At 41.2% G+C, this 12923-nt stretch overlaps 1 protein-coding gene across 1 annotated transcript in view; it reads left to right on the forward strand.

Moving 5' to 3' along the window:
* LIMK1 (LIM domain kinase 1) overlaps positions 1-12923 on the forward strand; it is a 95019-nt gene that overhangs the window by 10761 nt on the left and 71335 nt on the right. The window contains exon 2 of the mRNA XM_018561241.1: positions 7143-7239. Coding sequence (XP_018416743.1) covers positions 7143-7239 — 97 coding nt within the window. The remainder of the gene's footprint in view (positions 1-7142; positions 7240-12923) is intronic.

Raw genomic sequence — 12923 nt, forward strand, 5'->3', positions numbered from 1 at the left:
CCCCCTAGGTGTTTGAGGTATCACATTGCATTCCCGGCACCAGAAATATTTTCTAGCTTTGGAGAGATTTTTTTGCATACATTTTGCAGGGAGCATTTCCTAAAGTCTTTCTATCCATACTTTGTACTGCAGTAAAATCTGTTTATGGTGCTGACAGTCATTCGTGAAATGGCTTAAACATGCCTGAATAATGCTCATGTGAGAGTTATCATACCTGACATGCTTCCCACAGATAAGTCTTTCCACGAATGCAGCAAAGAATTGGAAAGAATGCTTCTGCTGGGTTGTAGTAGTAACTGTTTAAGTGCCAGAAGTCTTGAGACATAATAAAATGTGGGGAGATGTTTTTGGATGTGTTGCTTGGTGTATGGGTATGGCATTGTTGTTCTACTAGAGAAAACTGAGCCTACCTAATCTCTATAGGTCATAGCGATTGGGGATTATCTCCTAAAACTGAACTCTAGAGAAAGTAAATATTGTCTAAATACAAGAATCATGTGTATTCTTTTTGAATTGCGTTGTGTTTCGTGTCGTCTGAGAAGGAACTTCTTGTAATAAAGACCGGCCACTGCTCCTCTCTCTCCTTGTGCAGAGTGATTGGTCTTGTATCCGCCCCTCCTGTAGTTTTCTGCAGGCAGCCTGTAGTGGGTGGAGCTGCTGGGTCCCTCCCACAGTTCTGATTTTTTTCAGGTATTTCTATAGCGCCAACAATTTTATGCGGCACTGTACATACCGAACATTTACATCAGCTCCTGCCCTTAGGGAGCTTACAATCTAAAGTCCCTATCTCACATGCATACAAACAAGGGCCAATTAACCTTCCAGCATCTCTTTGAGGTGTGGGAGAAAACCCACACAAGCACAGGGAGAACCCACAAAGTCCTTGCAGATGGTGTCCTGACCAGGCTTTGAACTGGGGACCCCCAGTACTGCAAGGCAGAAGTGCTAACCACCAAGCTGATCTCTGCATCGCCTACCGTGTTTCCCCGAAAATAAGACACTGTCTTATATTTTTTTTGGCTCACAAAAACACACTAGGTCTTATTTTCGGGGTGGGTCTTATTTTTTTATATTTTTTTAATGTATAACAATCCAAAGTTAATGCAAATCCAAATGAAATAATTCAAAATGGCAAAGTTAAGAATAGGGTGATCAGGGCAATCAGGGGTACCTTTCCAAGAGCAATTTGGTAACCAGAAAAAGTGAAACGCACTTTCACTATAGATTCCTCACAGGCGGAGTGCATTTGGTATCACTCCACCTGTGACAGGAGTTGGCGCTATAGAGTAAACATCGGCTTATGCGGCTCTGCTCCCTGTGCTGCCGCCTCACTTCCTCTAGTGCTGGCTTCATTGGCACCGCTGATTCTCTCCCGCGGCTCTTCAGGTTCCCCCTTATGCCACCACCGGCCCTGGCAATGGTCACAACTAGGTCTTATTTTCGGAGTAGGTCTTATATTTTAGCAATTCCCACAAATAGTACTAGGTCTTATTTTCGGGGTAGGTCTTATTTTCAGGGAAACAGGGTATGTGCAGCACAGTATCATTGATATTGTGATATCTGTGTTTGAAAAGGCATTTGGTGTACACAAAGTGGATTCCTATCCTCGTGACTATTAAAGATTATATTTAATTGAAAGTTTTTTGAGCCCAGAGTTCAGCTTTAAAAAAAACAAGATTTTAAAGGAACATTGGTAGCAATTTTCACTGACTGTCACATATTTAATTTGTATTCAGAGCAACCTTTCTGACTTATGTATACTTTTACCCTTGACACTTCAGGGTTTTTCACTAAGCTGCCGAAGGCAGCCAAGTGAATAACCGAGCCGAAGTCAAGTGAGCCGAACGCTGTTCGGCAACTCACTTCTGGTTTGTATGGCTGATTTCAGCTGTACATCGGCTGAAATCAGCCGTACATCAGCTCTGTACGGCTGCCTTTGGTCAGCCAAACGTGCTCTGCATGTTCGGTTGTGCCGAAGTGCAGAAAGACTTCGAACTCAGCTGATCTAACATCTGGATCGGCTGAGCCGAAGCTCCAGCAGCTCACTCGCTGCCGTTGGCCCCTATTCTCATAGGGACCGAACGGCAGTGATCAGCCAAAGTTACGGCTGGATCTTTCGACTCTTGCGTGAATAACCCCCTTTATGTTTTGGATGTAAGGAGAAGCCAGTGCTGCATTATGTCCATTCACACTGCATTTTATAGCTAAAAGGACCAAGCATTACAATTGTCAAACAGAGGAATTCCATTGTTTTCAATGGACCATGTTCACATGTGTGCATTCTGTCACCTGTAGCCAAACACCTGTTGCTAGAAAAAGTACACGAGCCACTGTTCAGCATAACCACCTGTTGTGACTTGTCTGTGTCACAGAGTCCAAGTGGATCCATACGCAGAATGACACAAAACTTTCATCTAATGGGAAGTAACACGTATTGTTAGGGGTGAAGGTTTATGGTAAAGATTACGTCTTGGTTTTAAGTGCTAGGTTAGGTTGGGTTACAACTTACAGTTAAGTGTTTGGTCAAGGGAAAGATTAAAGTCTACATTTTAAAGTTAGGTAGTAGGGGGATGTTAAAAAAGAACTTCGTCAAATTAAACATTAACCCTTGCAGTGGGGCTACCCCTACTGAGGGCAATATCCAGTGGCTATAAAGGGAGGATTTTTAGAAGAAGCAGCAGGGGAGATGGGATACACGTCATAACATGTAACTAATGTGTTTGGTTCTTCAGTGTTAACTAAAAAAAGGGTTATGCTGCACTTTCACAAACCTTTCACCCAACCTCTAGATTACTGCATTTCATATTTTGAAAGGACAATATAAAGGAAAAGGAGTGTTGCGTAAAAAAGCACACATGGGTTTAACCCAATTGTTAATTCTTCATAGTCCATGAACTGAGCAGGGCCTGAGCTGGAATGCTCTAAGTATTTCAGATGTTCTTGAACCGTCCTGTGCTCTGTTGCATTTATTGACAGATGGATGGATGGTGGCTGGAGCTGTACACGGGAGTCATTGATTTTATATGGAGAGCACAAGGGGCATACTGATGCACTGTTTAGCATAATAATTCGCAGGGCAAGCAAAAGATGAAGTACAGAACATCTCTCTTGATACCTTTTACGTGTGAAAGGCAGCTAATCTATATGCATATTGTGTTAGCGAAATAGTTTTGGATTTGTTGGCAATATTTTATAGAGAGCCTTTTACAGTGATAAGTTCAATTTGTACTACATTAGTATATGCTCTCTCAGAGGATGATGAGAAAAGTAGAGCAGATGAAAATTGTGTTGTTATCCCTAGGAACTACTGAGGTTGTAGCGTTCATTCCCTTATCCCAGGCTTGATTAGCATACAGTGTGCTCAATTCACAAAGCTAATCGGTCAGGATATGGATACTTATTTTAAGAAAGTGACGGTTATTTTCAGCTAAATCCAATGAGAGTTGAACATTTTAGTCACATGGCTAAAAATTAAGCTCTATATACTGTATGTGAATTGAGTTTAAATCTATAACTTCTCCAGAGAATCTTGCATATTGTATGGCCAGTTTATATGTAATAATAAACTAGATGGATGTGGGACAATCTTAGTGGAGCAGGGAAGGCACCATTCGTGCCATGGCATTTTTTAAATGTTCCAGTAAGCCCTGTAGAGTGCTGCTGGATATCTTGAAGTGCTTATACAAATTTTGAATTTCAGAATGTCGAAACATAGGAAAAACCCCCCCCCCCCTTCATTGCCCACAAGATTAGATTTACTTTAAGGAGAACAACAGATCTGGAGCAGTAACCAGTGTGACTAGATTAAATATTTTACTTTGTAAATACACAAATTCTTGGTGTAGGTCAGAGCCCTCCGGAATTTTTAATATGCATTGCAGTGTAAAGGCAATCTATTATTGTGGGAGTTGGCGATTTCCTGATGAGTAGTAGATGTGGAGGACCAGCGTCTGTGAAGTCTTCCTGCTGGGAATGCTTTCTTCTGTTTGCTGCAGTTTGTTAATATGCTTTATGAGTGCTAAGCAGCTTATTATTGATGACAGAACATTTTTAGAGTTTGTACACACATGAAACCTATGGTTATGCTCTCTGCTTGGCAAGTACCAAGAAGTACTAATTTTCCCATAGTTAACCCTATGTGGAACACTCTTTCAGTGTCCATCAAAGCATAGAATGTATATAGAAGGTGTTCTACACAAAAGCTTACAGTAGAACTCCAGCCAAAGCTTTTGTTAAATAATCGGCTAACTAATCGATTTTGAAAATAATCGTTAGCTGCAGCTCTAGTTTCCTAGTTTTGTTCTGTCAGGTTATTGCTGCTTGGCCTTGTTGGGGAGATTTCCCTTTACTTCTTGTCCTGGTGACAAGACTTTGTCCAACAAGTGCATAGAAAGCACCAAAGAGCTGAATGAGGGTATATCCTTCCCCTACACCTATCTCTGTTGGAATTCTTCTTACTTCCTGTCTCATTGGTGGTGTTGTCACTAGGACCAGTATTAGGGGAAATCACAAACAAAAATTAAAAATCAGATAAAGGTGCTACTGCTAACCCGTCCTCACTTTAAGAAAAACAAATGTTGGCTGGATTTTATTTTTGCATAGGGTAGATTAATCCCTCTATCCCAGGCTGTCCTTGTACTTTACTGGGTGTTAGGACTAAGGCCCAGTTTGGGGGATGAAACATGTAAGCATTTTTTTGTTTGCTTCTTTTCTGCCTTTTTGCAAATAAAGTATTGAATGGACGGATCCCCTTACGAATGCTGCTTTTTTTACCTTTTGCCCTTACACTTTATTGTAAGGAATGTATGCCCCTTTTAGGCTCAATAGAGGTCTATCTTACTGGTGTGCTTATTGAGTAGCAAATTCAGGGCAGATTAAAATATTTGACTACAGTTACCCTTAGAAGGTTAAATTAGAAAAAAATCTAGTCCCTCTGGCCCCCAACCTGCAGCCCTTTGGCTCATATTCTGTGGCCATTGAGGCCCCATGCAAACCGTAGCCTGTGTTCTCATCACCTAGATGTTTATTACAAAGTAAAATATCATTTATACTGCCTTTTAGTAGTTGAATGGTTTGGTTTATTTAATTTAGACTATCTTACTTTTTCTGTGCTGTCCATCTTTCTTCTCTTTGTAAGCACAAATGTGGAACCATTGATTTGTAAAGGGGCTTTAATAGCCGTGATCTCTACCCATCTCATCTAACATGTCTCCAGTCTACGATAGTCTCCTATAGCAAGTCTGCAGTCTCTGACTAGCTTAAACCACATGTCTGCAGACTGTAAAGTGGGGTATACACGGTTCTATAGAGCAGATTCTGCTATCAACGCTTATGAGCATTGACGGACGATCCACTGCTGTTTGCAGTGTATTCTGAGAGCGGCTGGTGGCTGAGAATTTTCCATTTCTCAGAAATATAATTTGTAAATGGTAGTGAATTATATATCAGATGTAGATTTTATATTTTATTCTAAAAGGCAGTCTGTGTCTATTGTAATACCTCCACTTTCTGTGTAGAGCAGGCACCACATGTCTAGACCGACATTCTGCACCCTGGCAATCCTTAAAGCTGGAGCATGCTTTTCAAAGGGGATGGGAGGGGCAAGTCTTCATACTTTGGACTCTGTTGTTTATATTGACACAGTTGACTAAAGATATGGTGATTGCTTGGCGAAGAAAGAATCCTGTAGCATACCAGCAGGTGGTGGTACAGGTGAACATTGGAGCTGTTGCTCTTGGCATTGTGATTATTATTATACAGAATTTATATATGCTCCAACAGTTTGTACAGCCCTTGGAACAGGGGATTCCTACCTGTATACGATGGAGGTATCTTAAGCTGGAATGGGAAAGAAACCCAGTATGCACACCACTTTAAGACTGGATGATGTGTATACAAATTTGAAATGTGTAATATCTGACATGGGAAACATAAAGTGTATCAAAATGCAAAACCTTTCTTGTTTTGGACTTAAAGCAGACTTTACCCTGGGAAACCAGGGGTGGGGAACCTCTGGCCCTCCAGCTGTGATGAAACTACAAATCCCATGATGCATCTGTCTTTAGGAGTCATGACTGTGGCTGTGAGAATCTTGCAATGCCTCATGGGATTTGTAGTTTCACCACAGCTGGAGGGCCAGAGGCTCCTCACCCCTGCCCTAAACCCTCTGCAACATGAGAATCCCCTTTTCTTTGGTTTGGTTTTATTTTCACTATTCACGTTCTGCCCTGTCTGATGGCCTCCATTCTTGCCTGGGTTGGAATGACTGCTGTGCTACAGGTTGTTCCTATGATATGTATGTTAGATCTACTAGGAGGCATCGGGCTTCAAACAGCAGACAGAGTAGGAGGGCGGGCCTGGACTCAGAAGAGACAGCTGACTCCTGATGACATCAGGGAAGAACATGACGGCGCGGGAAATAGCTTGTTGCAGCAGATCACAGCGGATTCACTTGAGCGGGTAAGTAAGTGAATTGGGGACAACAAAGCATTGGGTGGGAAGGGGTTAATATAATATGTGAGGTGAGTTCTGGGGGAGGGGGGGGGGGGGGGGGGTTTTTAAAGTGATGGAAAATGCAAAAAAATCAGTTGCCACCAGAACTAGTTGATTCTGGTGTCAACAGGCTAAGGGAATTTCCCTCACTTTCCTTTCCCTTCCTCTCGTATTTACAGCACAGGAAGTGAAGTAAAATCTCTTAAACTGGACACCAATAACAAAAGAAAAGTGAAAAGGGGTTTAACCATTCCTTACTCTATCCAAAATAAAATTTACAAAATGGTTTTAGATGTACTTGTAGGGCAAAACAGGTGGATCAGACACTTTGTAGGTAGATCAAGAATATTCATGTGCCAATCTACTGATCTCTAGAAGATTTGGTGAATGAGAACATGCATAATTCATGCATGTTAATGATTGCCTGCAAAATGTATTATGTTCTCAATTTGCTTTCATTCACTCAGCCTGTGCTGAATCATAGATTGGTTTGCTCAATTCTGTATCTAAGCTTGATAAAAGTAATCTCTTTAGGAAAAGTGACAGAGAATAAAAAACATTCTATGGCTATATATTGTTTTCTCTTTTAAACTACAATATTTCATGTTTTAGATAATACTTTTAAGTTGTCTTTTTTTCCTCTGCTATAGGTAATGTGTTGCCGGCATGTGCCAGCTGCGGACAGAGTATATATGAGGGACGATATCTGCGGGCCTTGGAGTCAGACTGGCATACTGACTGCTTCAGGTATTTGCAATTCTCTCCATATAGTACAGGATTCAGGTGCAAAATAAAAAGCAAACACCACCACCACAAAAATGTTTGTGTTTTATAAATGTATTATTTACTTTTGCTTTAATTTTTGGGCTGAGCGGCTCCAGGAAAGTACTGTTACCAGGAAAGAGCTGGTTTTACAACTCATTCCGGGTTTTCTGGATTATAGTTGGGATCCTGGAGGCGGGAGATTTCTAAGAGAACTGGGAGGGAAGAAATCTCTGTTCCTAGGTCTGGGCTTTAGTAGTGACCAGCACCAAATGATGGTACACCTGTGCACAGCCCTTATGAGGAGGATGCTGGGTCAGGTTCAAGGTTCCAACCTTGAGAGGTGTCTGTCCAGGAAGACTCCAGCCTGGAACCAGCCTGTGCGGCAAGTCTGTGCGATGCAGCCTGTTTGGGCAATGTTTGTTTGTGATAACCTGAAGTCAGTGAGACTGTGAAAAACCATTATTTTGCTGAAATTGTATTATGTTGGAGAAGCCCTGTGAGGGAGAACTTGTGTGTAAAATAAAAGTGGGCAGGAAGCCCTGAAAAGAACGTTTGCGAGTGACTACGTCCTTGAAGTGCTACCAAGGTGGATGTAAGAGACCTTGCGCTCCTCCACCTTCCATTTGAGGATGCTCAATAGGCTTTAGGTCTGGAGACATGCTTGGCCAGTCCATCACCTTTACCCTCAGCTTCTTTAGCAAGGCAGCGGTCGTCTTGGAGGTGTGTTTGGGGTTGTTATTCACCTCTAGCTCCAAACAACTGTTTCCTATAGGTCGGCACCTGCCAGAGTCTTCTACCAGGTTCCCGGGCAATAAATAACAACTGGGCGGAGCCGGCCGTGATGTCACTGCCGGCTGCACCCAGTTGTTATTGTTTAATGACAGATCAGCGCCCCAAGGTCATTTGGGGGCGCTGATTTGTCATTACACAATAACAACTGGGCGGAGCCAGCCGTGAGATCACGGCTAGCTCTGCCCGGCTGTTATTTGCATGGAGATCGGTCAGCTTCGGCCGACCTTTCTCCAAGCTTCACCTTTCACTACGGCTCAGCCGAGCCGAAGCATATGGGTTTGGATTGGCTGCTGTACGGGCTATAGTGAATGGCACATACCGGAGGCTCAGCCGAAGCTATGGCTGGATCCTTCGGCTCATTAGTGAATAACCCTCTAAATTTTAGATTTTCTCCCCAGTGAAAGTGCCCCACCCCAGGACAAATAGAAAGTGAATCTCTCTAGCAGGGTAAGATTCACACAGGCAGCAATAAATACCTAACAGGGGTTCTTACCCTCTTGCCAAAAAAAAAAAAAAGTTTTGCCTTTTGTTATAGTTTAACAAAATATATATTTTTTTAAAAATAATAATAACAATAGGCAGCACACATAATAACAGAGTGTAAAAAATAAAATGTGTAAACCAACAAAATAAAACCTGAAACAATAGTCTGAATCTCTATGTGCAATCTTGAATTATAAATAAATCCACCCTTGTGTATCACTCAGTACCCCAGGTGTGATCCCATCATCTACTGGATTTGAAGTGACCATGTCAAAATGTTCACCTATTTAACACCTTTGCTGCCTCTACAGCGTCTCTTAATTCATGCTGACACTGTCCTTCCTTCTGGACGGTGGCTACTTTTGTTCCCCATAGTCCCTTTTGTTAATAGTTAAGGTAGTTGAATGCTTTTTTAAGATTTAACTCCTGAGTTTAATGTCACTTTAAGGAAATACAGTATATCATTTGGGATTGGGGGTGATGGGGGAGTTAAGTAATCTTCAGGCCTAAAATATGCATTTTAACATGGTGTGCAAAAAAACACAAAAACTGCTCTGCCAGCGGCAAAGTAAAGAAATACTTCCTAATCTTCTCTCAATGGAATCAAGCTTACTTCATATGGTCTAGAACTATGTATAGGTCGATATTTTGCAGATGAATCCGCACATTCACGTACCGTCATATAGGTGTACAATGCATAGGACAGAGAAAAGTGGCTTAAATAGATTATATAGATTATATAATAAATACATTTATTATAAAAGAAACAAAAGCTAAAACCCCAGAGAACGCTCACATGACATACTGTACCTGCATCCGGCACGTTTGAATAATCGCATGTGTTTATAGAGTTTCGGTAAGCTAGTACCAGATCACAGCCACAGTCCTGATCTCCATTGTCTCACTCAGTATAAGGGAAACCCCTCCTAATGCATTTCATCAGAGGCACATAGAGATTCAGACTATTGTTTTATGTGTTATTTTGTTTGATTTATATATTTTATTTTGTTACACATTTGTTATGTGCACTGCCTAATATTTGTTGTGCTATGAAAAATCATTTGCGTTTCATCTAATCTTTCATCAAACATCTAATCTAGTGCAATCTTTTGAAGGAATGATCATGTCATGATCTAAAACCTGTCTTATCTGATTTAATAAACAATACATTTTAGGTTGTCAAGAACGCTACAGCACCAGAAGGAATGGTTGCTTGCTAAAACAAGAAATTTCAACATCATGGTTAATAACTTTAATAGGCACCGTGTTATAAGCTAAGTCTACTGTTGGAGAGTTTCCAATAAAGCAGCAATTTATATAACTATTGGATTCAGCAGAAAAAAATCTGTTAGCTCTTATACAGAGACTTCCGCCTATTTTTGCTGTCACTGTAGTAAAAAAAAAAGGCAAGCTCCTCCCACTGCAATTTTTATTTCTGGGCTATTAACTGCTTAGTAGTGTATTAAGTGTAATCAGACACCAATAGCTATGGCTGGCTTGCTCCAGATGATGGATCATGATACCACAGCCCCAGGAACCTGTAGGGCCTCCTTCAGACGGGCAGCAGGGTCCCCTGCCTCTCGGAAAAGTGATCAGCAGTGGGTTGCTTTTCAGAGGACGGTAGAATGTTAGTGCTGCCTCCTGAATACTGTTTTTTTCTCATTTTTTGTTTTTTTATATATCCCAATGGGGATGTTCAGTTGCAATAGCATGCCACAATCGCGTACCCACTTGGTTGCAGCATGGTCCCATTGATCGCAATAATCACATATGGCAAGCTGTGTAAAGTTTACCGCGGCATTTATACCAGCCTGGGAGGCTGCTATTTTAGCTTTTAGGTGGGTGGTTAGGGAAGAGGGGGTGTAAAAACACAGATCAAGCACCTCTTTTTTTCCGCTCCCTTGCCACCCATCTGAACAAGGTCTAAGGCTATGCTTTCAATTACTCATTAGTCATACAAGGAATGATAGGTGGTCTGTCATGGGTCTCCAGGGGTTAAACCTCTCAGGACTGTGCTTTAAGAAAAAAAAAATGCTTTTGTTCAGTATGGCAAAGGAGAAGGGAGTCCATGGGATCCATGGGATCTCTCTGCTGATTTTATGAAGGAAACAATATTATTGTTTTATAAAACATAGTAAATCTACTATACAAGTTTACAAATCGCAGAGTGACTGCCCACTGGTTAGAATGATGGCATATAGCTAATAAATGGGCTGATGTTCCACTGATAGATGTACAAAGCACCTGTTTACCAGGTCAGTTTGGTAAAAAAAAACAATTACATAGTTGATAATCGGGTCACACTGTATTTTTATGAATCCAGTGTTGTTTAAAACACCCTTTAGTTAAAGAAGAACTCCGGGCAGAGAAAAAAACCTCACCCTTGCAGCGGGGCTACCCCTGCGCTGCAAGAGTTAAGTGCTTGTTTTCATCTAGTGTGTAAAATAAAGATATGCATACCTTGCTCCTGCCTGGCTGCTAGACTTGTCCTTCTCTGCAGCTGGTGATGGATTGTTGTTTACTGGTTCTTAGATTGCTGAAGTGAAGGGGGAGAGAGGCTTCAGGGACCGGTCTAGCAGCCAGGCTGGACCGAGGTTTGGGTGAGTATATCTTTGTTATTTTACACCCTAGACGAAAACCAGCACTTAACCCTTCCAGTGCAGGGGTAGCGTCACTGCAAGGGTTAATAATATTTATGCCCAGAGTTCTTTAACTTACAGGTCGACGAATGGTCATTTCAGCATCTCATCCATAGTCATTTTCTTATCTTTGCCGCAATCTGCTGAAAGATGACTTAAATAGCTTGAACTTTGCTATTTGATTAATAACCTCAACCACGATCGAAATGAAGCAAGACTTCAGTCCTGCCAAACAAAATTGTTATTTTACCTTTATACTTTATACATTTATTTTCCTCTTCATAGGCATGAACAATAAACTGCTGCTAGGTTAGGCTCAGGGAGCTTGATAGGTTTCTGGCCATTAGGGGAATTATGGCTGTTTCATATTACACTACAGTGTGCTGTTATTTTAAACCAGACAGACTTTGTCTGGTATACTTCGAGAACCATCCTGAATATGTGACGAATAAACATGTCTGCCCCCATTTACCGATAATTATAACCTATAAATAGAGAAAATGTTCTAAAACATAAATTCACTTCAGTAGTCATATTCATGGTATCTCTTTCACATGTGTATTTGAAAAACAATACAAAGACAAAAGTTCCTGATTATTATGTTAATTTCATACAGGATTTATATAGCGCCAACAGTTTGCGCAGAGCTGTACAATACAGGGAAGACATTACAATCACAAGACAAGATGAAATGGTTGTAAATTCCCTAAACAGGAAGAGAAAAGTTACAGATAACACAAACCGGCAAAACGCATACAGTAGATGTGTCATGTGCGTGTGTTATTTGTAACCATCTGCTGACCTGCAGAGAGCTGCTCATTCATATGGAGCCAGTGAAACGTTACAGATGTCCTCTGCCAATGTTATTATTGCACTAGACTGTAACGCAGCACTTAGTCTAATGAATGACGTTGTAACGTCTGTATCTGCAAACACAGTTCACGTAACAGTACATTTTCACATGGTCAGCCTTGGAAATGAAGCTGAAGGGCATGTTTGTTATTCTTCGTGTGTCACAACATATGAACGAAAACTCTCCACATGGAGAAGATCTTCAACCTTGAATGAAGGCCAAGACAAGAAGCTACTGGCCAATAATGTACTTATAGAATTGCCGACTGGCATGTAAAGCAGGCCTGCTACATTTGCACACATTATTCCACTTTGCTAAAACCTGTGGCATAGTGATGTATGTTAACTGTGATCATTTGTGTCAGTAAAACATGGGCACAGTAGGTGTAGGAATGGAAGTGCCACAACAATGAAAATAGTCCAGATAAAACTTTATTCCATTAGGAGAGGGGGAATTCAGGTAGAGTAGACAACACATTTTGGAGGTCCGGAACACACCCCCTTCATCAGGGCTTACTAAGAGTCATGTGTGTGACCTGCAGTCCCTGCATCTTGAAAGTTGTATTGTTTAGATGTATTGATGGGAGTACTTCGGGCATGACAGCAGCTGGTATGGCCTACCCTTTAGCCAGATTACTCATATTCACATCTCTTTGTGATATTAAAGTCACAAGGTTTTTAACCCATTTCATATGCTGATGAAATCACTTACAATGGATGCTGTTTGAAAGTTTTAGGGGGTTATTCACTGAAGGGTGAAGAGTTTGGAGAAGGCAGGAGACGTGAACAATCTAGGACAACATATGTGAACTGGAAATTGAGCTCAATTTGAGAATTTTTCCAAATCAGCTATTTTGTCCTAGATTGTTCACTTCTCCTGCCTTCTCCAAAGTCTTCACC

The sequence above is a fragment of the Nanorana parkeri genome, unplaced genomic scaffold (genome assembly GCF_000935625.1).
Source record: "Nanorana parkeri isolate BGI_ZX_2015 unplaced genomic scaffold, ASM93562v1 scaffold509, whole genome shotgun sequence".
Lineage (NCBI taxonomy): Eukaryota > Metazoa > Chordata > Amphibia > Anura > Dicroglossidae > Nanorana > Nanorana parkeri.